At 43.1% G+C, this 26,658-nt stretch overlaps 1 protein-coding gene across 2 annotated transcripts in view; it reads right to left on the reverse strand.

Moving 5' to 3' along the window:
* Nucleotides 1-26,658, reverse strand: part of LOC147692440 (sodium/calcium exchanger 2-like) — a 1,124,793-nt gene that overhangs the window by 100,044 nt on the left and 998,091 nt on the right. For both annotated transcript variants that reach the window (XM_086938642.1, XM_086938643.1), the window contains 3 exons: nt 12,606-12,709; nt 8,021-8,038; nt 5,163-5,287 (listed from right to left, as the gene is read on the reverse strand). In XM_086938642.1, coding sequence (XP_086794768.1) covers nt 5,163-5,287; nt 8,021-8,038; nt 12,606-12,709 — 247 coding nt within the window. The remainder of the gene's footprint in view (nt 1-5,162; nt 5,288-8,020; nt 8,039-12,605; nt 12,710-26,658) is intronic.

Below are 26,658 nucleotides of genomic sequence, written 5' to 3' on the forward strand. Positions count from 1 at the left end.
CTTCCTGGGCCCCAGACTTTGCCCTTAGTGCACTGATGCAGATCTTATCCCAAGCTGCATCAGTGTGCTCTATTTGACTCACCTGGGCTTCTTCATAGCCCTTCTCTTTCAGAGTAGACCCTTCTTAGGGTAAAGTCAACGCCCATGCCCACCCTGGGCAGTCAATCTGCTCTCTTCCTCAAATTAAGGTCTGGGAATCCCCTCATGAAAGATTAGTTGACTTTTCCCCAGGTTTATAGTCTCACATTTGGCTAGAGTAGTTGGTGGTCAGGGTCCTAACCCTAAAGATCAAAGGAATGTCTCTGTAACCACTGGAGTGGAACCCCATGTTTCTGTTCAAGAACATTTGGCACACTGACTGGAAGTTTCTGTCCCATCTTTATGTCCAAGTTGCAGACAGTTCTTCTGTATTCCAGCACCTTATTAGTTCAGTGACCAGTTCTGGGCAGTTCTGCTCTTTTTACATTTCCACAGAGTAGTCCAGCTATGGTCTTTGTCACAACAGTGAGTAGAAGACGGAGAAGAGCTGGGAGCCTCCTCACAGGAGCGATCCAGAACAAGAGTTAAAATGCAATGGTGATTGCCCCATTAACTACCTGTTCACCTGTGGGGGTAGCCTCCCCCGAGAAGAATGGGCCCAGAAGGGGCATGGAAAACTCCCTTGCATTAAAAGGACTCTCGGTCTCCTTCTTTAACAATCCTCTGTCTGTCTCAGCGCAAAGGATCCCTGGATAGTTTTGGGTGGAAAACATCTGCTGTCTGGGGTCCCAGACAATCCTCCATCTTAGGTATGATAACAGAATAGCCAAATCAAAATGGAACTCAGTGTGGCCGCAGTCACATGTGTCATTTGCGCTCCCCATGCACCCATTTCACAAGCAAGTGATGTACACACTCACAGTAAAAAAATTAAAAAAGAACGCAGCAGCGTTCGGGTGGGTTCTCCTCAGTAAATTAAAGGATAAAATCAGAGAGCAAGATCCTGTATCAAATTTCCCCCAAAAATGGTCGGAGATTTTTTTTAATTAAAAATTAAATAAGAAACTGACATTAATTGCCCTAGAATTCATAACTCAATATTAAGCTTAAAACCATACAGAACCCCTCTTGCTACTCGGAAACGTGCATAAAGGATCTTCTAGTTAGGAGTCTTTTACTAGTCATCTCCACCAATCCAGTCTTTTTTGTTCCACACACCTACAGGTCCTGGATCATTTCTCTTGCTAACAGGAAGGTTAAAGTAGTGCTTGCATTTATTACATTGCTCTGGAATAGGACCTGACACCCACCTTAAAAACGGGACAAAACTGAATTGGACCTGACTCCCATCTTAAAACGGGACAAAACCGTGCGGTTAGCGAGGAACGTGCGGTTAGCGAGGAGAGGTTGAAACAAATGGGCTTTAATTTCTGGGTACAACTTCACCTGCACGGACAGTTCCTTAAAAACATGCTTGTCTTTGGGGAGTGTCAACTTGAGGTGCATAAACTGTGCAAGGAAACACTTAATTTGTAATTGAATAGTGTTATAGGGTTGAATGCTGTAAAAGATCGAGCAACAGCTGCATTTGTAGGGTAGATAGTGTAAAGCAGACAGGCTAAATGGGCCTCGTGGCCCTTATCTGCCACAATCTGTTATTCTATTATGGCTGAACAAGTTGCCTGCCTCTGGAACAAGTCACAGTGAAATTGCTATTATGATAAGAAAAGGATGTAGATTTAAAAGCTTTTCTGAAAGCGAACAGTCTTCCCTAATCTCAGGAAAGGAGGACGCAGAGCAACTTGTTTGGCTCTCCGGCATTGATGTGTAAAGGTCGGTTTGACAACAGGGTGGTGCAGTCTGACAACCCATGTGCTGCTTGGTGTATGGTGGGGGTCACTGTACTGCATGCAATATAAGACCTACCACAGTGGCGTAGCAAGGAGTTGGACTGGGGAGGTGTGCACCAGGAGGCACAAATTTAGGGGGTGGTGGCCTGCCCCCCACCTCTTACCTGCAACTGTGCGAGACGACCGTTGCGGGAATTGTCAACACCCTCCCCAGTGCTTCATTTGTAAAATATTTAGTGCAACGGCTCTGACCAGGAGGCCACTGCAGCTTGCATCACCCTTCGCCCCTGTCATTGCCGCCAAAACAACTACTAACCATCTTTCTCACATGTAAATGCAACAGTTCAGATTATTCCAGGTCCCCACAGCTTAAGAAATGGCTGGGGAGGTAGGTATTAGTCATTTTTTTATGTATATTGTTTTCATAAACAACAGTTATACTGCTCTTCTGTAAATTACATGAGCAGCGCCACCTTGTGGCAGGCTTACCTTAGTGTGGTGTTGACAATTAGGTGCCGTTGCCGAGCACTGGAAACCAATTAAGTGCAGGTGCTCAGCACCGGAAAGCTCCAGCTCAAATTAAGCACTGAGCCTCCCCGCTTTCACATGCGGCCGCCGGGCAGCAAACTCATGGACCGCCACTGGCGGCAGAACGGCTCGCTACGCCACTGGTCTACCGATAATATCATTGACATACTGCTACATTTAAATATAAGTAGATACATATTTTATTTCATTCACTTATACTTACCCCCCAATGTAAGTATGGGTGCAGTTAAGAATCGTACATATACACTTACCTTGCAACGTAGTGATAGGTCAATGCACTGGCTGCAATAATATTGTAGGTCGATAATAGTAACCTCGATATACTATCATGCAACCTGTTGAACCAACTGGAAATAGCATGCTTCCTCATACAATGCATAAATTGTAGGCTTGCCACTAGATCTATGCGACTCTGCAAATGCATCTTTTTCCACATAATTAAGGATTTGCCTCATTTGCCACTTAATTGATCATCTGCTGCATAATAAGATCATTTAAAAAACATGTGCTTCTAGATGAAACAGATCAAAAGTTCCATAAAAAAGTGGCAACATGTTTGTGTGCAGTGGAGGGCCCTTCGCAAAGCTTAACTGGGCCTCTTTCATTTGCTTATTTCAGTATTTGGTTGTTAGGCTGGTACTAGAGAGGTAAAATCTTTGCCTAGACCACATTACCATGAGTAGAAATGACAAAATAATGAAGTAATTCTTAGAATAAAATATGCTGCACTATGGCAAATAATTTGCTATTTCTTTCAACATAATTTAGAGAACCCAGGTGTATAATTTGATGCTCCTCTGCCGCATAATTCTAATGGCCCTGGGTGCAGAGTAAGGAAATTAAGCATGGGCGGAAAATCCGTTCCGCTCGCGGATTTTGCGGATTTTCGGGAAATTCGCAATCCGCGAGATTCGCGAATCTCCCGCAAAATCCGCAAATCCGCGAGCAGCGGATTTTGCTCGCACTGCTCGCACTGTTCGCGTGAGTTCGCGCCCCGCGAATAAGTGCAAAATTGCAGAAATACGCTCTTAGCAAAACTGAAAGTAACTACTTACCAGGTTCAAAAGTTCAGGCTCATCATTAGTAGCCATTTCCTGTAGTGCTTCCTGAGGGGCCCCTCCAGAGTTCAGTTGCCAGTTGAAACTATTATGTGACCCTGCTCTGAACCTCAGAATAGTTACACATATGCCACAAAGGTCCTGAATTACAGCTAAGGGAGACAAGCAGGAGCCAGGCTGGAAGTTAAAATCCATTAATCAGCCCCTAATTCATTATTGTCAGTTGGGGCAGGGCAGGTGTTGTAACTAATTTTGCAACAATGAAAGCACTTAGCAAGTGCAAAAGATCACTAATCAGGGCGCACTAAGGAAGCAGGTGCCAGCTAAAAAAATATTCTGTGACACATTAATCAGCCCCAAATTAATTCAGGTCACTTGAGGCAGGGAAGGTGTGCTTTGCTTTGCCGAAAATAATGTACACTGGACAACCAGAGGGTGTGGTGATGAAACAGAGGGTGGCATGGGTGGGCCAGAGGGTGGCATGAGTAGTCAGAGAGTGGCAGTGGTGACAGAGAGTGGCAGTGATGAAGAAGAGTGTCCCAAACAGGCTGGACACGTAGAAACAACAAGTTCGCAAAACTTGCGACCCGACAGGTAAGTTCGCAAATTGCGAAATTGTAAAAACCCTCGCGAACTGGCAGAAACACGGGCGAACACAAAAAAAAAAAATCCGCAAATTCACTGGAATTCGCGGATTTTGCGGATTGCGAATCCGCAAATCCGCAAAATTCGCGAACGCGAGATCCGCAAAATTCGCCCATGCTTAAAGGAAATGCTCTTTAAATCAGTATATGCCTTACCTGACCACTGGCCCAGCCTTTCAATAGGTTCTGAATAACTGCCAGCAGGGTCTCCTGTGACGTGCGTTCAATTCTGAGCATCAGCAACAATCTACACTAAACCATAAGAGAGCACTCAAACACACACACACACACACACACAATACAATGCACACAGCATCACTCCTGAACCCATACAACTCATTTAGTAGATGATTGTGCTGATGAAGTTCATGTGACTCTGAAGGCTAAAGCATTGTGGCAACCAGCTTAATATCTTCAGTTAGTAATAAAACCCTATCTACTGCTGAGCATCATAGTGTCTCAGCTTCAATTCTCTGAAGATATGAAAAGACCGAAAATAGAGAAAACATAATCTGGGGCAGAAATGGCAAAGCAGTGATGCCCTAGTGGTTGGTGCACCTTTGGAACGTAAGTACCGATGAAACCAGATTTCCTCTAACATGCAATGGCCACTGTGGTGCTGTGACAGCTAATGAAAAGAGAAATGATGCAATCAGACATTAAATCTCCTGCAGGCCAACCTGTCTGGCCTGCATGGCATATTGTAGCGTACTATAGTTTGTAAAGTGCTTCATGACACAGCAAATGTTCTGGTTTGGTCCCTTAATGGCCCTGAAGCGCATTGGAAAGCGCAGTTCCTGTGACAGAAGGATGCTACTGAATGCCTGGAAGTTAGGGTGACCAGATCTTGAGACCCAAAAACCGGGACATTTTGGAAACATAGAAAAGGACTGCAATTTTCCCTTCATGGAATGGCGCAGAATGACAGCTCTCATCAACATAGGATAACAGAAGATGCGTTAAGATAGTACATAAAATGTGATTCCTATAACCAACCTCAAGATGACATGGTACCTAAGGCCCCTTCATGTGAGGAAGCAAAACCACCAACAAGTTTAGAGAGAGAGAGAAAAACAAATTGCCTTAAACTCGTAGGACTCCTCAATGACGACTTCCATCTTGGAATACTCGCCCAGGATCGGCTTCCCCATCTCCGCGATCCTCTTTGCTTCCTCCTCTTCCGCCGACAGCTTCTTATCCTCTTCATCTGAGTAAGAGAGCACAGGTCAGTTTCTTAGCAGGCGGCCATGCAACCCTGGATCCCCGGGGCCTGCTCAGCCCACAGGGCCTTTTTCTACTAATGAATTCCGGGTTCAGAGGTGAAGCACAAGTTTACAGCCATTAGCCTGACATCTGTTTACTTCATTCCTTAATTAGTTCGCATTCGTTTATTTGCAAACATGGATTGGCCATCTATTTGCTTCGCCTTTGCGACGTGGCAGGCTCTATTGAATGATCTCTTGGTGTTCGACACAACTAGCCTGAAGATTTAGCATTATTTATGAGACAGTCTGACATACTACGATTAAAGTGCAATGTTTCAAAATATAATGGAGCTTTAATTGCAGTATGAGACAGCTGTTCAAAGTTGAAGATAATGCACCCATAGCACATTTTGACTCACCATTCTATTGTCAAGCAACTAGTAATTAGAAAAGTTTACTAAAATATCAATACAAATATAAAAATCTTTTTTTTTTGGCTCAACATGCACATTGGCCCTCACTAGGTGTACCACGGCTATCTGCAAGCAAAATTGTGGCACCAGGAACACCTTAAACCAATGACTCAGATGGGTGACATAAATCCCCCATCTAAATTAACAGGGATGACTTAATAAGGAATGACACTATTGCATGAAACTTGATTCGAACATTTCACATTCAACATATTTAAACAGACAAAACTCCCAGGAAGCAACAGGAATCACATACAAGAATGGACATGGCAGAGCATCCCTTCACAAGAAACCATCGGATTACAACCCATGTCCAGCCCAACTCCAATAAGAGACCTCTGATCTCCTGCCAGACCATTCTATACCACAAACTATGTTCTGGTGCACACAGAGACCAACATTTATTTTTCCTATCAAAAGAATTGATCCAACAGAGTGACAGTAGAGACAACCAGGCAGCAGAGTGGAAGGTGAGATGCAAATAAGTACTCAGAAAAACTAATGTAACACGATGAGAGCAAAGACACTTCTTCGTGCACCCTTGCAGATTACACATCCACTGGAAAACTATCAGTGGCCTGCATCCCTTGTTGAAACAAGATCAGAATATGTGTGAAATATGCCCTATGCCATCGGTCACCACATATGGACAACCATAAAACATCTCAAACCTACATGTTAACAATAGGTACCATCAACCGCACAAGGAAAGTTAGAGATGCAGGACCTTCACACATGTTAATGGCTAGGTACCCATCATGTACCAACACTGCACCTGCTGAGGTTAACAGATTTCAACTGCAAATCTAAGAATATTGTTTCCCCCTACCAGAGCAAGCGATGCCGTTGTGAGAAGTGTGTAGGTGACGGCAAATAATAGCTACGCACAAGGGCAATGGTCACTGTTTCTCAATAGAAGAGTCATACATCACGACTCTAGTGGGAATACACTACTCTCACAAACCCATTTGCATTTGAAAAAGTTGGCAACATTTATAAATGAATACCCACCCACACCTACTTTCCATATACTTTAGTATGTTATTGGTAATTTAAACTGTAAACTTCCAGTTGATTCTGCTAATGCCTATTGGTGGAAGGGTCACATGATTGTGCAGAAAACATAGACATGTATCTGTAACACACTGTTTAATTTTTTTCCCTGAAATTATGGAGGTATACAATCAAAAAATAAGCAAGTCAGTATGTTGGTAAACTACTATTGCCCACATCGATGAGACTTTCTTTGGAGGTGCAGTTACAGTTTAGAACTCTTACATTCAGAGAGAATTCTGGCAAGTGGGAATATAAGCTTAGGGACATCACAGCAGAATGGGATAGGGAGGGGTTGGGTAGATATAGAAGAACAGGAGTCGGTAGCAGGGGCAGTGGCATCAAGCACATCAGTGAAAGAGGTACGAGTTTGTGGTGACACTCCTTTTTATGGTGCTGTTTTCCGCATAGTTGAATCCAAGGGTCCCCCTATATTAGCAGACCGATTGTATGGTTCAGCTGAGTATGGCCTAACAATGCAATGCATAATCTTGGGGTGCTGGCCTGGAACAATGGAGGTAGTTTCCTTTATAGAAGTAATGTTCATTGTAAAACACACTCTCCAAATGTTGTGTTATACTGTGTTTCTACACCTGCAAGCAATGCAAATATTCATACTTCCAGCTCTACCAGGGACAATAGTCCTGAGGCTTAACTTCAATTTTGGCCCTACACTCAACTGTAGAAACTGGAGTGTGTGTGATTAATGTTCATTTCCTAGAGGCTGATGTCTCCTCCTTCTCCTCCCCTGGCAGCTAAAGGATAATCCTTGAGTTCTTTCAATTTCTACCATGTGAGTGCAATTGCTAAACCACAGTGCAGCTTATTGCCAGAGGATTCTTGGACCTGTGGTATGTGTGAAAACAAGTCTGCAAGACAACAGAGTAATCTAGTGGCTGATTCCAGCCAAGGAGTGATCCCAGGAGATTTATTCTAATTTTGAGCTCTTGCGCATATCTTCTGTGGTACCCAATGGCTCATATGAGAAACAGTGGCACGGGCCAGTCACTGCCACAGTGGCTTCCATGAACAGTAGACAGAAATTGGTTGACACACATTTGAACGTTCTTGGCTGCTGCTAGCCTGCTCTGATCTGTCTCCTGACCAAGCAGGAGGGAGGCAGATGACAGTAGACACACACAGAATGTAAAGCAGCGGGTACAGCGTAGCACATGCAAGGGATGTGTCATGGACATTAAAATGGCTTACCCTCGTTGAGTAAGAGAGCTGTGAAAAGGAGGTGAAAGAGAGAGAGAGGGACAAAAAGAGAGAGGGCAAAAAAAGAAAGATCAAACTATGAGCACAGCAGATACATAAAGATCACAGAAGCTGTCTTCGGAAAAGGACAGTGACTCTATTTTAAAACACACTTAGGAGATGGTAGGAAATATTATTTTAGAGTACAGTCCTCAGACCGTTTCCCCAAGTAATAACTCTAGGATCACGTTGTCCCAAATGACACAACAACAGTCTGTCCGCTTTGAACCCTCCCTCCTCCGTTCCGTGGAGAACAGCTGCCATATGGAAGCTGGGACTGGAAATGAGTGATCAGAAAACCAGGTTAGCAGAAAGAAGCATGCCCACCTTCCCAGGTTTTTAAGAACTGAATATAAGCCAGTATTTCTTTGATTCACACAGCCCTCATTGCATTCATAAAGGAAATGAAAGAGCTGAATTTAGCTGATCTTCTCTAACAGCACGCCTCATCTGAAAATAAGGGAAGCATACCAATGAAATGTATAACCAGAGAATCAGAAACCATAAGCACACCTTCTTTAACTATGGTGGGTTGAGTCTGCATATATTTTGGAATTCATGTTTTTACCGACTGAACAGATTTCCTATATGCAATTGGATAGAGGTCCCACAAAATTATATTACTTGAATAGGATAAATGCTAGAATGTGTAATATTTCCTCTTCTTGGCAGATGCAAGACCTACGAATATTATTTTGCCTTGGCATTACATCTCTCAATTTAGGCCGGCCAAGTCTTATTTTCTCTGGACTAAGGCCATAAGTGGTGATGCACCAAGATTTCTTACAAACAGTCTGCCACCCCATCTGGGAAATTAGTTTTCCTTATTTGTTGTATCCATATATTCATTTTTACTTGTATTAGGAGCCCAAAGAGCTATCACTTTGTTCTCCATCCTTAGCCATGCAGTGACTGATGGATGGTCACAGTCTAAATTTAGGATAGTGTTCAACACTTGACACACATCTGGATAGCTCAAAGCAGCTATTTTCACTCTATCCGCTTGTTCTACAATATAAATACATATCATGGCAATTTTTGTGTTTGTGTTCTGGCTTCATCAAATTAGTTGAAAATTATGAACGGGCTAGAGAATACTAAAAATGAAGCTCAAAACGTTTGAAAATAAAATAATGATTCATCTAAAGTGAGCCTGAGAAATGTGCCCTTCCTTTTATATGTATTTCTCGGAAAGTGAATGGCCTTCAGCAGCTGATAATTCATTATATTAAATTAATGAATGCTTGGGCCTACAGACCAATCTAACACAATTTCAGGGTATGTCAAGTGTGCCAGCAAACCTAAAAAATAGTCCCTGAAGATTAAAAAAACAGATTGGGAAATGTTAAATCCTTTTTTTTATTCAGATGTTAAATTCGATATTAAATTGAGTGAGGCACACTTAGTATTATTAGCACACACAAATTGGTCCATTTTTAACTTTGTTTAGCAAACTGAGGGAAAGCAAGTAGAAGCAATATTAAAAATACAGGATGCAAAAAACATGTCCTCTACCATTTATGGGTCTGTTATTTCAGGGTATGCTATTTCTGCCTTTCTACAGAGTCAATATCCTGAGGGGGCTGTTAAGCCTTCCCTCAGTCAGCCTCATGATATTCTATCCACCAGGAAGACTGCTTACCATACTTAGACGATAGAATCACACTTGGCCACTGACCTTATGGATATAAATAGGGAGATCTCCTAGGTTTGGCAAAGGTTAATTCTACATATTTGGTTTTATTATATGGAGGGTGCCTTTGCAAAACGACATAAAGTCAAGATATTTATTTTTAGTACAAAAGATGTAGCAGTTAAAGATAAGACATTGGTAGCTGATTGTCCCATATTCTTATATCTGTTGGACTCACTTGGGCAGCAAAAGCCCACTGTTAGAATCTTTTTGTATTCTGCTCAAGTGTAAATAAGCTTCCTCTTCTCACTGAAAAGATTCTAAACTAAGCTAATGGGCATTCCCTTCTCCTAGACAATTGGCTGTTTTTGTGATTGTTGAACATATTTCCTCTCATGTATATAAGATTTGTCTTACCCAATTCACGATTCTTACACATTCATGATTCTTCAAATTTCATTGCGTTGATTGTACTATTAAAAATTCTATGTATGATTTAAACTTTCAAGTGATTGACATAACTATTTTGAAAATAATACAATTAGTTTGCTCTTACAACCTCTCTTTGGAATTGCTTTTGTATGCAAGTACCTGTATGGAAAGGTGACCAAACTGTGGCTTAGCCAGCTTTATGTAATAAAATATTCTCACATTATGTGAGACCGGACACACTCAAGTTTCTTGCATCCTGGATATTGTGAATAATTTCCTAGAACTACTACTGGTGGAAGCTCTGTTTTTTTGCTACAAAAAGACTCGTACATGGGCTGTTCAACAGTCAGTTTAGCATACCCAACTGTAGAGTATCTGAGACAGGTTGCAGCCCACGTCCCTGAGATACATGTTCCATACATGTACACAGACTACAGTTGCTACATTTGCACATACTACGTAGCACCATATAACACCCAGTAAGATAGGTTTGATGAGGTTTAAGGTTTCTGAGCTCTAGGAGACATAGACCAACTCTAATTCACTTATTGATGCTTTGATTACCTCACTTTGCCGCTCAGTGGACGCCTTTGTGGCAAAAGCATTAAAAGCTAAAGAAGATATAGATAAACTCCACTTTTTCTCTTTTCCGGTTATGCACCATTTAACTTTGTAACGCCACAAAAATCTATATCTAGAGGATAGCAACGGGTGATGTTCTATGGTAACCCTTTGGATATGTACCCAGATTTAATAATGAATGCTTTATGATTCATTCTATCTTGCCTATTTTATCTCTATGTTATGTTTTTAAGGTTTTAGAAACTAAATTTTACTACCTTTTCCTAACCCCGTTGTGTCTTTCCAAAGTAATTACACCCCGGAAAACATTACGAAAGTATTGCATGCTAACGTGGAAGTAATCCGAAATTTTGTAGAGTAGTCAAGATTCTCAACTTGAAAGAAAACCAGTGACAGCAAAGGGGCTCATTGAGTAAAGTCAATACAGCTTTGGGGTTTAAGAATTGATCCTCCACCTTGGAGCAGAGCATGACATGATCCAAGCCCTTTGTTCCAAATGTAAATTTCCAAAATATGTGTTTTCACCTTGATAACACAAATATTTCCCCTCCAAATATTGATATGTCAGCATTGTGCATTTGATGTGTGTTTTATGTAGTAACACTTTGAGGGCAAGAAGTCGATTGTGTGCTATAAATATATGACAACTAACAATAACAATAAGGCATTGGAAGTCTATAGATGTATAACTCAAATAGAAAAATTGAGAATGACTTCAGACCTTCTTGTTTTGGCTTGACAGCACAGCTGTCTGCAAGACATACTGTTACCAATTTATATTTAAAAAATGCACTGAATCCCCACACAGGAAATTCTTTATATCAAAGATGCATTGTTTACTGAAACCCACAGTTTTTTAGTCACTTCAGAAGGTTCTCTTTAAAGTATTAGTGAGGACTAAAAATACAAGCCAAGTCTATTGGCTTTCTCAATGATTGTTTCAAAAGAGATTATACAACAAGCGTTTGCACTTTCCAAATATTTGCACATAAAACAGCTTGCAGTTACGTTCTCTCAAATTCCTCTCTAATCAAAGGACTTTAAACCGGGAGCAAATGTATCACTATGCCAAGAAGACATGGGGTGTATTTTAGGAGTTAAGTTTCCCTGAAAGGCATCCAATTATCACAATAAACATATGAAGCATTCCTTCCTGGTTCTTTTCTCTAAGGTACAGTGTGACATCTCATTTTCTCCTGTTGGTTAAATGTTCAAACTTCTACAGGAGTTGAGGCAACTGTCTTGCTAAATTCACCTGCCAAATAGTGCTAATCTAGAGTCATAAAATAGTTAGAAGTCTATAGTGAGATGTCTTGAAGAGAAATCTGTTAATAATATCTTCCAGCTGAATATGAAGACATTTTATCTAATTACTTTCTGTTTGCCGTCCGAATCTCTAAATTAAAGAAATGGATTCTGCTAAGATAGGGCATCCAAGAAGCACCCAATCCTAAACTAGTGTTTTTCTGGCAATCCACTTCCAATACAATGATCATGGTCAACACCTAGTGTCCGTCCTGCCAAGTGGCATTGTGGGTAGGAAACATTTACTAATGTCTGCAGGCTGAAGGACTTTACTCTACAGCAAGGCATTAATTCACAAGACCTTATGCTTCAGTATTGCTCATGTAGCCACTAAAGACTTTCCTGTTTGAATGATCAGAGCCTGGTCCATCGCCCAGAGTTAGCAGGTACACAAAATCATTCCTCCCACCCCAAACTCATCTCAGTAGGTCTTTCTGCTGCTCTAAAACTAGTGCACAATCGTGGAGAAGAAGGGGCGACAGGGATATACAATGACCGACATGAAGCTTATCATATGGAGGGGCATGGATGTAAATAATGCTTTCTGTTTAGGTATGTGCTAGACAAGATGCTCTTAAATGCTACCTGAAATCCCGCGCTTTAGCCATCTCGGCTCCTCCAAGATGATGTAAAAGTTTTCTTGCTTTTCATATTCTTCATCATCAACTATCTTCACCTGCAGGGTTTTTCTGGTTTGGGAGAGAAGAAGAAAAATATCAGTATCAAGTAAATACCCAACTCATTCTAGTTATCACAGATGTACAATCCTGATTTACGATTAAGATCATGTCTGCAAAGTTTCAACATTGCTCTTTGTAGAAGGACATTCTAATGGCATCATCGGTTTATAAATCTTATCAATTTGATAATCTCCCAAACTTGAACAGCATACACTGTGTTCCAGCGTGTTGCTTTTCAACAACAGTATAGGAACCGCAGGGGTTTCCTGCTTCAATCATCTTATGTGAAGTGCCAGACTGGCCGTAGCGGGCATCGGACGTTTTCCCGGGAGGCTGTAAGGGTGGCATCTAGTTTTTCAGCAGTGGGGACCGTTATTTTGTTCCCGGGGCCGGTTTTGCAGAGGTGCTACATTATCGGCCCCCAGTAACAAAAAGCAGCAGTGCTTCACACTTGCACTATCCTAATACCCCCCTCCTCTTCTTGGGATGGTTCTTCAAAATTGCCAGGGCTGCTTTGGGTTCCCCGCCCGGCCAGTGGCGTAACAAACCTTGAGGGGGCCCCCCTGCAGGGTACGTGAAGGGGCCCCCTCCGGACTCAATCTAGAGCTCCCCAGCAGAATTGCGGTGCTGACTGGGCCCCCTGGAGGGTGAGGGCCCCCCGCACCGCGGGGGCTGCAGCGGCCTGTGTTACGCCCCTGCGCCCGGCCCAGCTTAAGTGCTACACACAGGTACGTAGTTATCAATGTTGCATCAGGTGCTGTGACACTGAAGCCGAAGGATTTGAGTTTCCAGTAGGCCCCCAATTATAATTGAGTTTTAATACCAAATTAGAGGCTGAGAGGCCATTGTACTTGCCTGCTTACAGCACATACCTCCTTTGCGAAGGCACTAATTGCATAAACTCAATAAATAGTGCCTTAGCTAATTGCTTACATATAGCCATTTGAGCCGTTGCTTTATAATGGCTACTTGAATAGTTGCACATAGGACTCTCGAGGACAGAATTATCCAACAAAATTATCGTGACCTAAATATTGAGAAAACAACATTGTGCAGGTAAGTATATATAGGTAAGCAAAGATTTACTATTAACTCCACTTTCACATACATTGAAGATATATATTGTTGAGGTGCAGGCAAGTGGAGTTTGATGCACTAAACGTACACTTATCTATATATAATCTTACCTTCGTGATATTTTGGTACTTTATTTCTTTACCATAATATTTTTGTGGGATGATATTTTGTCCACAATATTCTGGTAGTATGGTCACTTGGACACAGATGCTTAATAGAATGGGCGTAAAGATACTCCAATGATGCAAATCCCTATAATAAGGCTGTACCTATAGACGTCGAGGGAAAATAAGGTTCCAGGTGGCCACCAATTGTCGTGCAGTCAAAGTACCCTGAAATACATCCATGAGAATCTATATTGCGTCTACTTAAACTGTAAAAATCAAAGTCAGTTAGTTGCACGTATAACAAAAGTCCAAGCTTTACTTTTGCAAAAACAAGTCTTGAAATCAACAACAGTCCTGGTGCCCCGGGCTCTTTCATTAAGAGCAAGGTTTCCTGCTGTGCCTTTCCAGCTAGCCAGGAGAGCTGCTTGCATTGCTCGTTTTCTACAGCAGACAGCGGAAATACTGCGAAAAAGACTCAGGGATTGTGTACCGCTGGCTTTTCCCTGTAATTTCCCACTGATTGTTTTTCTGTGCAAGGGAGATGTACATAGTTTGTAACTACTACTTGCTCTACGCATTCACCAGAAGCAGATTTTCTTCTTCTTGTGATGTTTAGCTGGAATTACCCTCATTCCATCATCCAACAGGACAAGAGAACAGGGCCGGACTGGCTGGACCGGGCATTGGGTGCTTCGCCAGGAGGCTAGAAGGGTGTGGGCCGGCAAGTGAGCGTTTCTGGCCTTCCGGAGCCAGGCAGTGCTTCCCCAGGAGCTGGTCTGAGAAATTTGCCAAGGCTGTTTTGGGTTGCCAGCCCGGCCCTGCAAGGGACCCAAAAGAAAGGCACCTGCAGGGTTTACCATCTTTTGAGTCTGACTATCTATAACTGCTTGATGTTCCAGCTTGAAAGGACCAGTGTGTGTGTTAGAAATGGGATTTCTGGTTGGATAAGGCTTGCGCCCAAAGCCAGGCAGAAGCCACCACTCTAGTTAGGGGAAGGGAGTTACACGCCAAAGATAACTCCTGCTCACCCCCTTGGTAGCTTAGCACGAGCAGTCAGGCTTATCCCGGTGGCCATGTGTAAAGCATTTGCGCACGCACACAGAAATAACATCCCAGGCACACTACAAAAGGAACTCCACACAAGGTTATATCAAAAATATCCTTTGTATTCTCATAACATATTGGAATAGTACTCACACAATATACACTGTGCCAACTGGCACTGGGCAATATTTACAAGGGATTATATACACATGACAGGGCCACATGGACCACTGTCAGAACCATCACAAAGCGAACTTAGTAAAAGTAAAACATATCATAAACGTGCAACCAGTAACCACTGGTAATCACTGTACTTAGCATCAGCCTGTAACATACACTACATTATGCACGGTATCACCTCAGGCGCGAATTACATTCTGCGCCAACCTCACCAGCATAAACACATTATGCAATTCTCTCATAAGTCTAAATGCATTAGGCCCTAACCTCCTAAGCATAACTCACATTAAGGGCATAAATCCCACAGTGAAACATAATCTCACTAGCATAAACCATAATATGCAAAACAACCTCATAATCATAAAAGACCACATTTAGAGGTATCAAACAGGGTGCGTAAAACATACTACATACATTACATTTCCTAGCACCACCATCACACTAGGGCCTGGCGCCCTATAATCCTAACAGTCCCCCATGTCAATTGGCCATCTCAAAAAAGGGGCTCAAATGCCCTTGTCCTAAAAGTCAGGGCTCGCTGCCGAAGCAGCGAAGGTCAAGGGCGCCATTGCGCCAACCTAAACGGTGCTTACTTCCCACTACTTGCTGGGCAGCAGGGAAAGTATGGGGCAAATGAGTGCATTTCACTCCTAACTCAACAACCTGCCCCCAAAGAATTGCAGCCTAAACGAAGCAGCTGGTACTAAGTGCTGCGCGGCTGTCAAATCAAGATGTTGGGACACTGGGACTCTCTGTGCCCTTCAATTCCATGTGCCCAAGAACGTTGCAGCTGCCCTCTCACAAGCGGGGCAGCTGTCAAGAGTGGCCACACAATAGGGGAATAGCATGGACCCCTCTGGGCCCTCTTAAATTAATGATGCCACCGTTGGAGCCACCTAGGCTCTAAAAACAATTATGCCCATGTCAGTGAAGTCACGCACAGGCTCTAAACATAGAAGCTGTGGGAGCCACGTATGCTCAGGAAACAACTGTGCCAACCATTGGAGTGGCCCACTGCCATCTGGGGCCGGTCTGACTCGGGACTGCGGGCAAGGTGCTGCGATCGCCACCAACATTGTGCCCCCACTTACCGGCTCTCCTGTACCCGCCTGCTCCTCTTCACCCGGGACCCCCTCCTGGGACCCGGGACTCCTCCTCACCTCTGCTGCCGCCGCGGGGCTCTCCCTCAGGCATGGGAGCCCCGCGTACTTCTCTCGGCAATTCTCCCAGTTCACCTGTGTACCATCCTGGGATCCAGGACTTTTCTATGGAGCCCGCAAGACTCCGCCGGCACTTTCTTTCCGGCGCCGGGGCTCCCCTTTGGTCATGGGAGCCGCATCGACCTACAACTTATGCGCCTCTTCCGAACCCTGCCCACGTCACTGGCAGACTTGCGTGACTTCCAGGAGGCCGCAGCTCGGGCAACGGCAGCTTTGGGCGTAATGAGGTTTAGGCTCCCTTGAAACTGGACATGTCAAGCGGGGTAGGCACCCAATTAAAATGATAGAAATAAGCGGGTTGAGCTCTCGCCAATTCGCATAAAACTAAGAATAAAACAGGGTAGGCTCCTGCTATCACAGGCACCATAATGCGGGGTGGGTCCCGCTCCGGCAGCATCATGGGGTAATCCTTTCAGTGGGGATTCCCTCAGGCAATATGCAGCAGCGCACCGCAGAGCTCCAGCACTCCTTCAGGAGTCCAATTCCAGCGCTCCCAGGGCGCAAAAGCAAGAAGAGGCAATAAAGCGCTCACCAGGTACTAGAAGTAAAGCCCACAGTCCTTAGGGATAAAGATAAGGTAGCCCCCCTGGGCCCCAGCAGCAGCACATCCCGCATGGTCAGGATCCAAAGCAGAACAATTTTATGGGGACACAGCCCCTATATTTATATTTGTACAACCCTTTGTGTTACAGCACAGGGCTGGGGGGATACCAGTCAGAACTGGTATAGGGGAGCATCCTGCCTCCTGGAGCCACCCACATCATCCAGCACCTGTCAATCACAAGCCAGACATGCAATTCACATCAGGCAGGCAGACACACAGTACACAGAAATGCCAACTTCTAAAAGTGGCATTTCTCCAGCACTCACCATAAATCTGCGCACACCATTGTGCAGCATTTATCCTCACGAGTTCATACATACTAAACTCGCCCCTGCACTCCTCTCATACCAGGAACAACCAGGGATACACATATCCCCCATGCATTCCTATGGGAGGACAGGCCCATCTCACCACACATACACAGAGAGCGCACGCACTTTACACTGTTCCCCAGTGCTAAAGTGCTCAGACTCCTAAAATCACCAACACCAGGTTACAGAAAAAGGCTAGGAGACAGCAAAAAGTTTTGGGGTGAACCTGCCAAAAGGGCCAAGTCCAACAGAGTAGAACATTTTCTTTTGGTCCCATGGGGCGGTGACAATACCAAAAAATAAAAAAACAGCCCACGCTCTGCTCCTTTCAAGTCATCCAATGTGGCAGTAATGGACCGCCCAAAAGTCAGTCCAACATTGAGCACCAGAAGTGGACCTCCACCGTGTTGAGAGTCACAGAAACAAAGTGACATTGGCCTCAAAGGTGAGGTGAGGCAACGAGAAATACAAAATAGAATTAAATGGAAGCCTCTGATGCTTTAGTCTGGTTCTGTGATTTCTGCATACCCTCGACCTCGGCTACAGCAGTCACCGTCGTGAATCGGAAACAATGAGGAAAAATAAAACACGCTTCCCATATATTTACCTTCAATCATGTATGTGAAAGGTGTTATCTTTCCTGCTCAAGGGACTTCATAAGTGGGGGCTAAACACAAAGGAAAATAAATGGCCGGGAACGTAGAATTAGCTCCAGGGAAAATTCCTGTTAGGCTGGCGTAATCTCACATAAATTCACATATGGCTTGCTACCCAAATTTTCCCAAAATTACACCATTACGCGCTGTGGCATAAATACAAATTTTAGCACCGGAACAATGTGAACAACCAGGATGAATTGTTGCTGCTGCTGTTTACTGAACTTGTGTTTTCTGCATTGTATTTTTTTGCAAAATGCATCTTCTAACCTAAAATTGACATGCAGACGCGTTTCTTGCTAAATATAGTGCTAAATTCCAGTTTGCAATGGTGCAAAAGAAAGGGCAGAGAGCCGCCTGAGACCAACCTCATTGGCTGCAGACTAAGGAGTTCAACCAGCTTTTTTTAGGTGCTCTGCAAGGCATGCTGTATTCCAGTATGGAGTTGAAGCCCTGCCCACTCTTCGCCCATATTTGTCATTGGCTTCTGTCATTGTCCTTCGTATATGCTGGCGTCTGATTTGTTAATAGGCTTGTTAGTCCCTCCTTGGTAACATCTTGCCTTCATTTGTAACCTCCTTTGAGGACTGGCCCTTTTACTTTTCTTGTTACACTTTATGTCTTATTTAGTCTGTTAGCACTATTTTCTTTAATGAGTTTCTCCTTCTGCAGGCACGACATGCTTTCCTGCAACATTCAGCGTGCCAATCCCACTTCCACTTTCCAAGCTGCCTGGGACAATGGGGCCCCTTCTTTGAAATGAAATAGGTCTCACATTTACAAGAATTTGAACTATTGGCATTGTAAATGACAATGGCTTTTATTTATGTGTTAATTATCAAAAGAGATAAATAAAAGTCATTGTCGTTCACAAATGCGAGACCTATTGCATTGCAAATGCTTGTTCAGCTGGCTAAGGAATTGCTGTGGAAAACTGTTCTCTCTCATCATTTGATGCACAGCTATTGCCTCGGTCTAGTGTAACTGACAAGTCAGTTTTAGAATGCAGGTGAGACAGCTTCCATGACCTGAACGTCTCCATTTAGATTTGAATGTCAATATTGGTAGACAGCAGAAACAAAAGAAAAATGTAACACCACAAATGTAGGTGCTTTAGGAGAAGCCCTTTCAAGTTTCCCAGTGCCATGTGTGAGTAGCTCACCTACTTCATATTAGATTTTTGTTTTTTATTCTGATATCTGGACTCTTATTTTTATTAGAACATTGGAATGTTGAGCGCTCCATTGAAGACAACGGAGTTCTGCAGGCTTCTAATGGCTGGTAGAAGCCTGGAGCATCAACATTCCAAAGTTTGTTGCTGTGAACAAAGGCATCACTGTTCCGAGGGGATTTAAATCCCCTCGGGCTCCGTGAGTCCTTTGTTTTACAAATGTCAACATTTTGCCCTCTAGGGGCGGAATGTTCTCATAGCCTACTCTCTTGTGAAAGGCCCCCGCCGTACGCTGGAGTGGGCCTTTAACAGTTGGTAGAGCCCTGGCTCTAAGTCTATAGTATATACTTGACTATGTAAAGGAAAGAAAAAAATCGTTGAATGATCACCTTCTCACACACGGATCAGAGAAACTTGAGAGCTCTGCATGACACCATATCTTCTTACTTGTCATGTTTCTGTTGCATCTGTCTTCCCATTGGGAGTGTGACAAGAGGAGGAATTTGGAAGGAATTCATAACATTTCCAAACATGTTCTTGGTGTCGTAGGAGACCCCTGCCTGCTGTCCCTCCACCCTGTAAAGCACAAAGCACCTCTGTACATCAATGACAACAAAGTATTCAGACCTGAGCTTATTATTGAGAACCCATTGCACGGTTTATGCAGTCTTGAGCAAATATCACCCTCATACAACAATAACTAGTTCTCTACTGAATTTATAACCATGTTTAACCCTTTCGATGCTGATGACGAGCTCAGCTCGTCATCACCCACGGGTGTCGTGTGCTGATGACGAGCTGAGCTCGTCATGGTGCCACTAAAATGGCATTTTCCAGCACAGGGGGGGGGAATCGCCCAGCAGCCATGTGGTTAAGGAATTTCTGTTAAGTCTGAATAACTTTTCTTTTCTTTCTCCTCAGAACCTACAGATCAGATGGTAAGGAGGAAAGAGGTCACCAATTAGTAGGCCCTGGCCATCTCACAGGAGCACTGAATCCAAAAGAGATCTCAGGAAGCTTCTGCTAACTCCACAATGCCACACAATTACATGTAGCGAGGTATTTCACTAATAAGGCTGTCTTTGAAACACTATAGGCTATGTGAAGATCTGCCCTATATATCAACTGCATGTATGACTTATGCTAAAGTAAGCTCTCACAGGTAGAACAGACCATCCCATCCACTATTCTCTTAGGCTGCATCTGTTCTACACAAAGCAAGAGCTATGTGAAGGGTCCCTCCATCTAGTCGATATTTGCTGGAGTGCTGAAGATTTACACCCTGTCCTTGAATTATTTGGTACTGTTCTGTAGATAAAGAGGCGACTCGCACTCTTTATCTTTAATACATAGAGTTACTGTAACTACTATAGTTAAGGAGCAACCTCTTGCTTCAATTAATAGAATTACTGTAGATCTCAATCTATGTGCTTCAATCAAGTGTTACTGCATGCTTTGCATATACAGAGTATCATCTAATCGTGGCCACATCAGTGAATTGTGCGTTACTGAAGGAGTGCCTCATCAAGTGTGCTTGAATGAATTGTTACTTGAAGGTCTGTCGCTAAGGACCATTCTGTTTCCTTTCATGAATTGTGAAACTGAATTTTCTGTAGATAAGGAGCACTCTCTCATTGAGTATATCAGAGTATATTGTGATTGTTGGAAATGGGGGTCTCTAGTTGGCAGAAGTGGGTACCTTTGTCCAAATAGGGACCCTTGCTTCTAGTCAGGGTAAGGTAGATAAACACTTTAGCTAACCCCTGCTCATCCCTGGGGTAGCTTGGCACAAGCAGACAGACGTATCCCAAAGGCAATGTGTAAAGTATTTGTACTCAAAACACACAGTAATACAGTGATAACACCACAAATGGACATCACACCATTTTAGAAAAGGAAAGTATCTTTATCTAAACTCAACAAGACCAAAACAACAAGAATCCAACATACAGGTAATAAAATATTACTTCAGAGGTGTTATTGGAAAAATAAAGGTTGTAGAAAACAAAAAGCTCCACCTGGGCTATTGCGACGTCGTGACAGCAATAAATCCAACGTACAGCTCTGACTATGAGGAGCGGGGCATTTGGTACAGAGTCACGCGGCCCCTCAAACAAACAGTACCTTGGAAACGAAGTCTATGACGATGCATGGCATCGTAGAGGTGAGGCGTCAGTGCCGAGGTCGAGGCCGGCTCCCTGGCTACCACGGGGAAGGCGAGGCATCCTGTCCGAGAGGAGGAGACATATCATGTCGAGGACAGGGGAAGACTATTGTGTCTGCTGTGAGGCATCGGTTCCGGTGACAATGCAAAGTCGGTGAGTTGGTGGAGTCACCCTCGGCAGTTATCGGCGCCGTGATAACAGGATGTAGGTGTTGGTGATGAAGGAGTCGGTGCAAGCACTGGTGTCGGGCATTGCTGATAACTGCAGGCGTCAGCGGGTATTGAAGCACACCGGAGCTAAAGAACATCGTATTGCTGCTGTTCTGGAATGTCCTGTGTTACAATAAATTGTATAAAGATAGTGCTGCCACTCATGCCTTGACCTTAAAGGATTGTTTACTATCCATTTAATGGATGAAGAGATTCTTTTTACTGCCTGGGCCTGAATGGCATGTGCTACTTTTCGCTCTAGGAAATGGGAACTAGTGTAAAACATCTTTCCCTGAATGACCAATGCTACTATAATGGCTGTGGAGTCTGAATGTACGCTCATGTGTGACTGATGTGCGCCGCTCTCTTAACATGCGCGCTCTTTACCCTATGTGGCTCAATGTATGTCAGAGTATTGTTAGCACAAATAACATCTGACTGAAATATTGTGTCCTATATATTGTTTACAAGCATATAATGCCATTGGACCCCTATTTTCAAATAATAAATCAAATTGGACCACATTTGTGTGAACAATGTGTAGGGCACTATATTTCTGTGAGAATTCTTTGGTTACACTAGTCAGGTCCAAAACCGAATGTCTTTATAATAATTCTATTGCAAACTCTTCATTGCAGACAGTGCCTCGATGTTTAATACTAATTCGCCTTATGTTTTCTGCCAATTCACCTGAGTTGTAAATTACTTATATCTCATTTTCCAGTTGCCCCAGTCATTGGCACTCATTTATCAATCCTGGAGGGACTAAGGACTGCGCCATCCCTGCTCGGATTCAAACCCTCAAGCTTCATGTTGTACGCCACTATCTGCAGGAGTTGCATTGCCTCAGTGTCTGGGCTACCCTTTGACCTCCATTTGGCCTACATAGCCTACGCCTCTATTCTAAGTCATCAATTTACTTCATTGTAAAGCCTGTGGCCATAGATAACAAAATGAAGAATTCTACCTACAAAGATATGCAACCATTAAAAGAAGGTGTCCCTACAAGCCAACAAGATGGCGTCAGACTTGGACAGGAATATAGGGCTTGATTAATAAATCTTCTTTTTTTACATTTACCCTGCCTTGCTCCTTAGAAACTCAGGAGAATGAAACATCAAAGTCAGGAGGATGACAGAAGTGCTCTAAAAAAAAAGCTTTGTGCCCTGGACCTGTAATGAGTTCCTTACATAATTGCATGGCTGATTAGAATTCCACACTATCAATATAATTATCATTGCGCTCACTTCACTATTAGTGTAGCGTTAAAGATAATGTGCATGTCTTACTCAGAAGAACCAGAAATCTTCCTGTGTCCCCAAACATCAGGTGGTTAGGGGGATTTAACTCTTGCAATCTCCACCTGGTAAAGTGAGATTCCCTTGAAAAAAATCTCCAATAAATGTTTTCAGTGACCTTTTTTTCATGAAATGTGCTGCCCCAAGTACTCTGCTGCAATCGCAGGTACGTACCGGCTTTTCAAAATCGCTGTTGCAGAACTCCCTGCAGTCCTCCAATCACGGATCCCTCCAGAATCTCCAGTGGTTCTGTATTCTATTCTGCATCACAACAGTTGTGTTCAAACAGGCTATCTCAAAGATAACATTGGAAGGCAACAAAGGAAGAGAGATAATCTGTATACTTGTCAATCTCCTTCCCACATGGACTATGTAGGTCCCCTCTCTTTACATGGTTTGCTACAGAGAGCCTGTAGCAAAGAGATGATGCAAGACTTTGCTGCAAAACCAGCTAGAGCATTGGCACCCATGACCACACAACACTGTTTCGAAAGCACCAACGAATGCATGACAACTTTCCAAATTTCGAACTTGGGAAAGTTTCAAACCTTAGCAAAATTGGCTCTTTTCATCCTGTTGGAGGGAGTCCTGATTCACTTTTTGGCAAGGGCTAGTTTATCTGTTCTGAATAACAGAAAACAATGCATGGGGCAAGCCAAGTAGATGTTAAATCTTGAAAAACAGATAAAGTTTAGTCACAAGTTAACAGAATTTTGTGTGGTTTGCTTCTGAAGCTTTATTTTCCATCATAGTTCTGAGGTTTGATGACGTTCTCTTAAAAAAAACTTTTCTTGTGTAATATTGTAATTAGAGTATCAGCAGGAAAAGCTGCAATGTCACTGACTAAGCTTGCAGGAGGATTGAAACAAAGAGCGTCGCCTTGCAGAGCAATCAATTTAAAGGCATTTGCTTAAAGTCTCAATCATAGACTTTCTTAATACACCAAGGACAAAGTTTGAGTCACAAACAGGATTGTAACAGGTCCAAGCAAATTATTTGCGATTTTTTAGAAAGGTTTGCGGAAGAGCCAAAAGACGGATAGGTCATCAGTGCATTTATCAGTATGCACCTGTAGCATGTTGGTGTTATGTTGTAAACCACACTACATCCATCCATTTCCGGTATGAGTACAAATAACTCTCCAAAAAGAACAATTACAAATCCACCCTGCAGCATGAAAATGTCTTGTGTGTGTAGTGTTATGTTTCTTTATAAGAGAGCTGGACTCAGAAAGGACACTTGAGGAGCCTTGATTCTCAAGGTCTAGAGCTACCTTCATGCCATCAGGCTGATTTTTAAGAATAAAGGGATTTTTTGTGAATCTTCTAAAATTCTTCTATATCCATGTTGCCTATAATGCTGCATGAGAATGGCTCCAGCATTATTACGAGCTTTTCTTCACTGCCCTGGTTCTAGGAGATGATGATGATGAGCTAGTTAGTCATGAGGGTGACTGTTTCCTTGAGAGTGTTTACTCCTTTCTATCTTGGAGCATGTGCATTTACTACTCTTTGTGGAAGTAGACAGTTGAACGTATGGTAGCTCCTTGAGCCGAGAGGCAGACTTTAGTGTGATCTACTATTCGTGAGATCTCTGTGTGTGCACACAAAGGCTAAGTTTAGGCCTTTCCTTCGGACAGGTGTGAGACAAAAGGTTATACTCAACGTGAAGAATACATTTCGAAATAAGAAAAGCCTTTCAGAGGAAACAAGACATCATCATCCTTCGTTGTGGATGTAGAACACAGCTGGCGTACCGTCGAAAGCATATATTCTTGCTTTCCTTAAACATTGCATAGAAAAGCTAAGAGAAATTCATACTGCTCTGAGCTTCAGGGTATTATACTACAAATATCCTCCTGTACAAATGCTACTGAGGAACAATTTGCAAATGTGCACTCCTCATCAAAAACCTTTAGAATTCATACTTCTTAACGCTCTTCGGGTAGGCCGTGAGGTGAATGAGTGTAGTTGGGTATACAAACATGAACTGCAATTGCTAGTGTTGAATGAAAGACCCAGAGAATGACCAACATTCACAGTAACTTCCAGAGCATTGCAAACCTCCTCCTGCATTGGATCCCTTGTCAATCAGTCTGCCAGATCTCATTGTTGGTCTTATGATAAGTGCTTCAAACCATGGCATGAATTTGGTGAATATATTTAGAGTTGCACTATGCCCAGGTGGAATCTTGATAAAATGATAGGGTACTTCTGCCAGTAGAAATTACAATTATTCTGCGGCTTAGTCTTGGACAAGAGTGGAGCCACACACTAAGGGAGTTTACTAATCTTACCTCCCTAATGCCATCACTTCACCTGTCTGCTAAACATGTCTATGATGAACAAAGAGATTCCTCTTTTGGATCTTTTGCTTTGCGGCTTTAAGAGCAATGTAAACATCTCACTTTCAGGCCAAATACTTTTTTGATTGCTCCTCCTCGAACGTCAGCTTTGGCTGTAGAAGCGGCTTTGGTTATAACTGTTCTTTTAAGTGACAGGAACCAACAGGTAGCAGCTGATTTGCAGGTTCATCCAATAAAGGTGTGACTCGCCCTTCCAATGGAAAGACTAATAAAAGCCCTTGTTAAAGCATGTGTTATTTTTTTCAATTCGTATTGAGGGGAGTGAGTAGCAGCAGATTGAGATTACCCACTATTACCCATAATTTAGCTAGTCTCCAGTAAATATCAGCACGCAAACTCCTCTATTCAGAAGAAGGTTTATATTTTTACATGATGCAGGTAGCTCAACAGGAGGAACATTTAAACACCCTTTAAGAGAACAGATGTATTTCCTTAGCTCCTCATTGTGGGCAGGGGGCCATGGGAACCACACTGGTGCACCGCGTTAGCTGAGAATTACAAGCATACCAACTAAAAGATTTGTAGACGCAATACCTGCTATTCCAAGATTAACATCACATTACACCATACCTGTGGTGTTGTGATACCAAGGTGTCAGGAAGTCACTGATTCACCTGTAGAGAGATCGGGAGAAGATAGGGAGGACTGTATACCGCCTTACCTCTCTCCCCTCCTTTATTCACAGCCTATATTGAGTAACGTAGGGGCGGGGGAGTAGCGGTCGTGTTTAAAAAGCGCCTTATGGACACCAAAATCTTGGCGGAAAACTGTGATAGTGCGGATGTGTTGGGGATAAAAATTTATTTGAAATCCTACTGCCTTATACTGATGGTAGTGTATCGACCACCCAGATCCACCCCTAATTTTAATGAAGGCTTTCTGGAGCTTATAACTGATCTGTGTTCCAGATACAAACACCTCCTAGTAGTGGGGGATTTTAATTATCCCTGGGACAAAACGCACAGAGAATCTGTAGAGGCTCTATTTGAAATGACCATGACCTCTATGGATCAGCAGCAACTGGTAAATAGGCCGACCCATATTAAAGGTCACACGTTAGACCTTATTTGGTCCTTACAACCTCGGGCACTGATAACTGACATCAGTCCCTGTGCCTGGTCAGACCACTTCCTGGTAAGCTGTTGGGTCCCCAGTGACAGTCCACTCCTGCGGCCTCCACCTCTGTGGAGGAAGGTCAGTACATGGAAAAATGTTGAGGCAGACTCTTTAGTAACAGTGCTTCACTCAATCCCTTCTCCTGTGGCGAATGATGCCAATCTGGAACATAAAAGTGCAACCCTTTTTGCCCAACTACAGCCGGCCATTGATTTATTGGCACCTGAGCGGAAAGAAAGGGTTAGAGATAAAGGGAAAGGGGCTCCATGGTTTGACGATACATTAAGGGAGGAAAAGCAACACCTCCGCCAAGCTGAGAGGCGGTGGAGACGTAACTATGAGCCTTCAGAATTAAAAACCTATAAAGCCCTTTCTGCTACGTACAAATCAGCTATCCTAGCTAGGAAAGCAGTATTTTATGAAGAAAGGATTGCT

The sequence above is a fragment of the Lissotriton vulgaris genome, chromosome 9, assembly GCF_964263255.1.
Source record: "Lissotriton vulgaris chromosome 9, aLisVul1.2, whole genome shotgun sequence".
Taxonomy (NCBI): Eukaryota; Metazoa; Chordata; class Amphibia; order Caudata; family Salamandridae; genus Lissotriton; species Lissotriton vulgaris.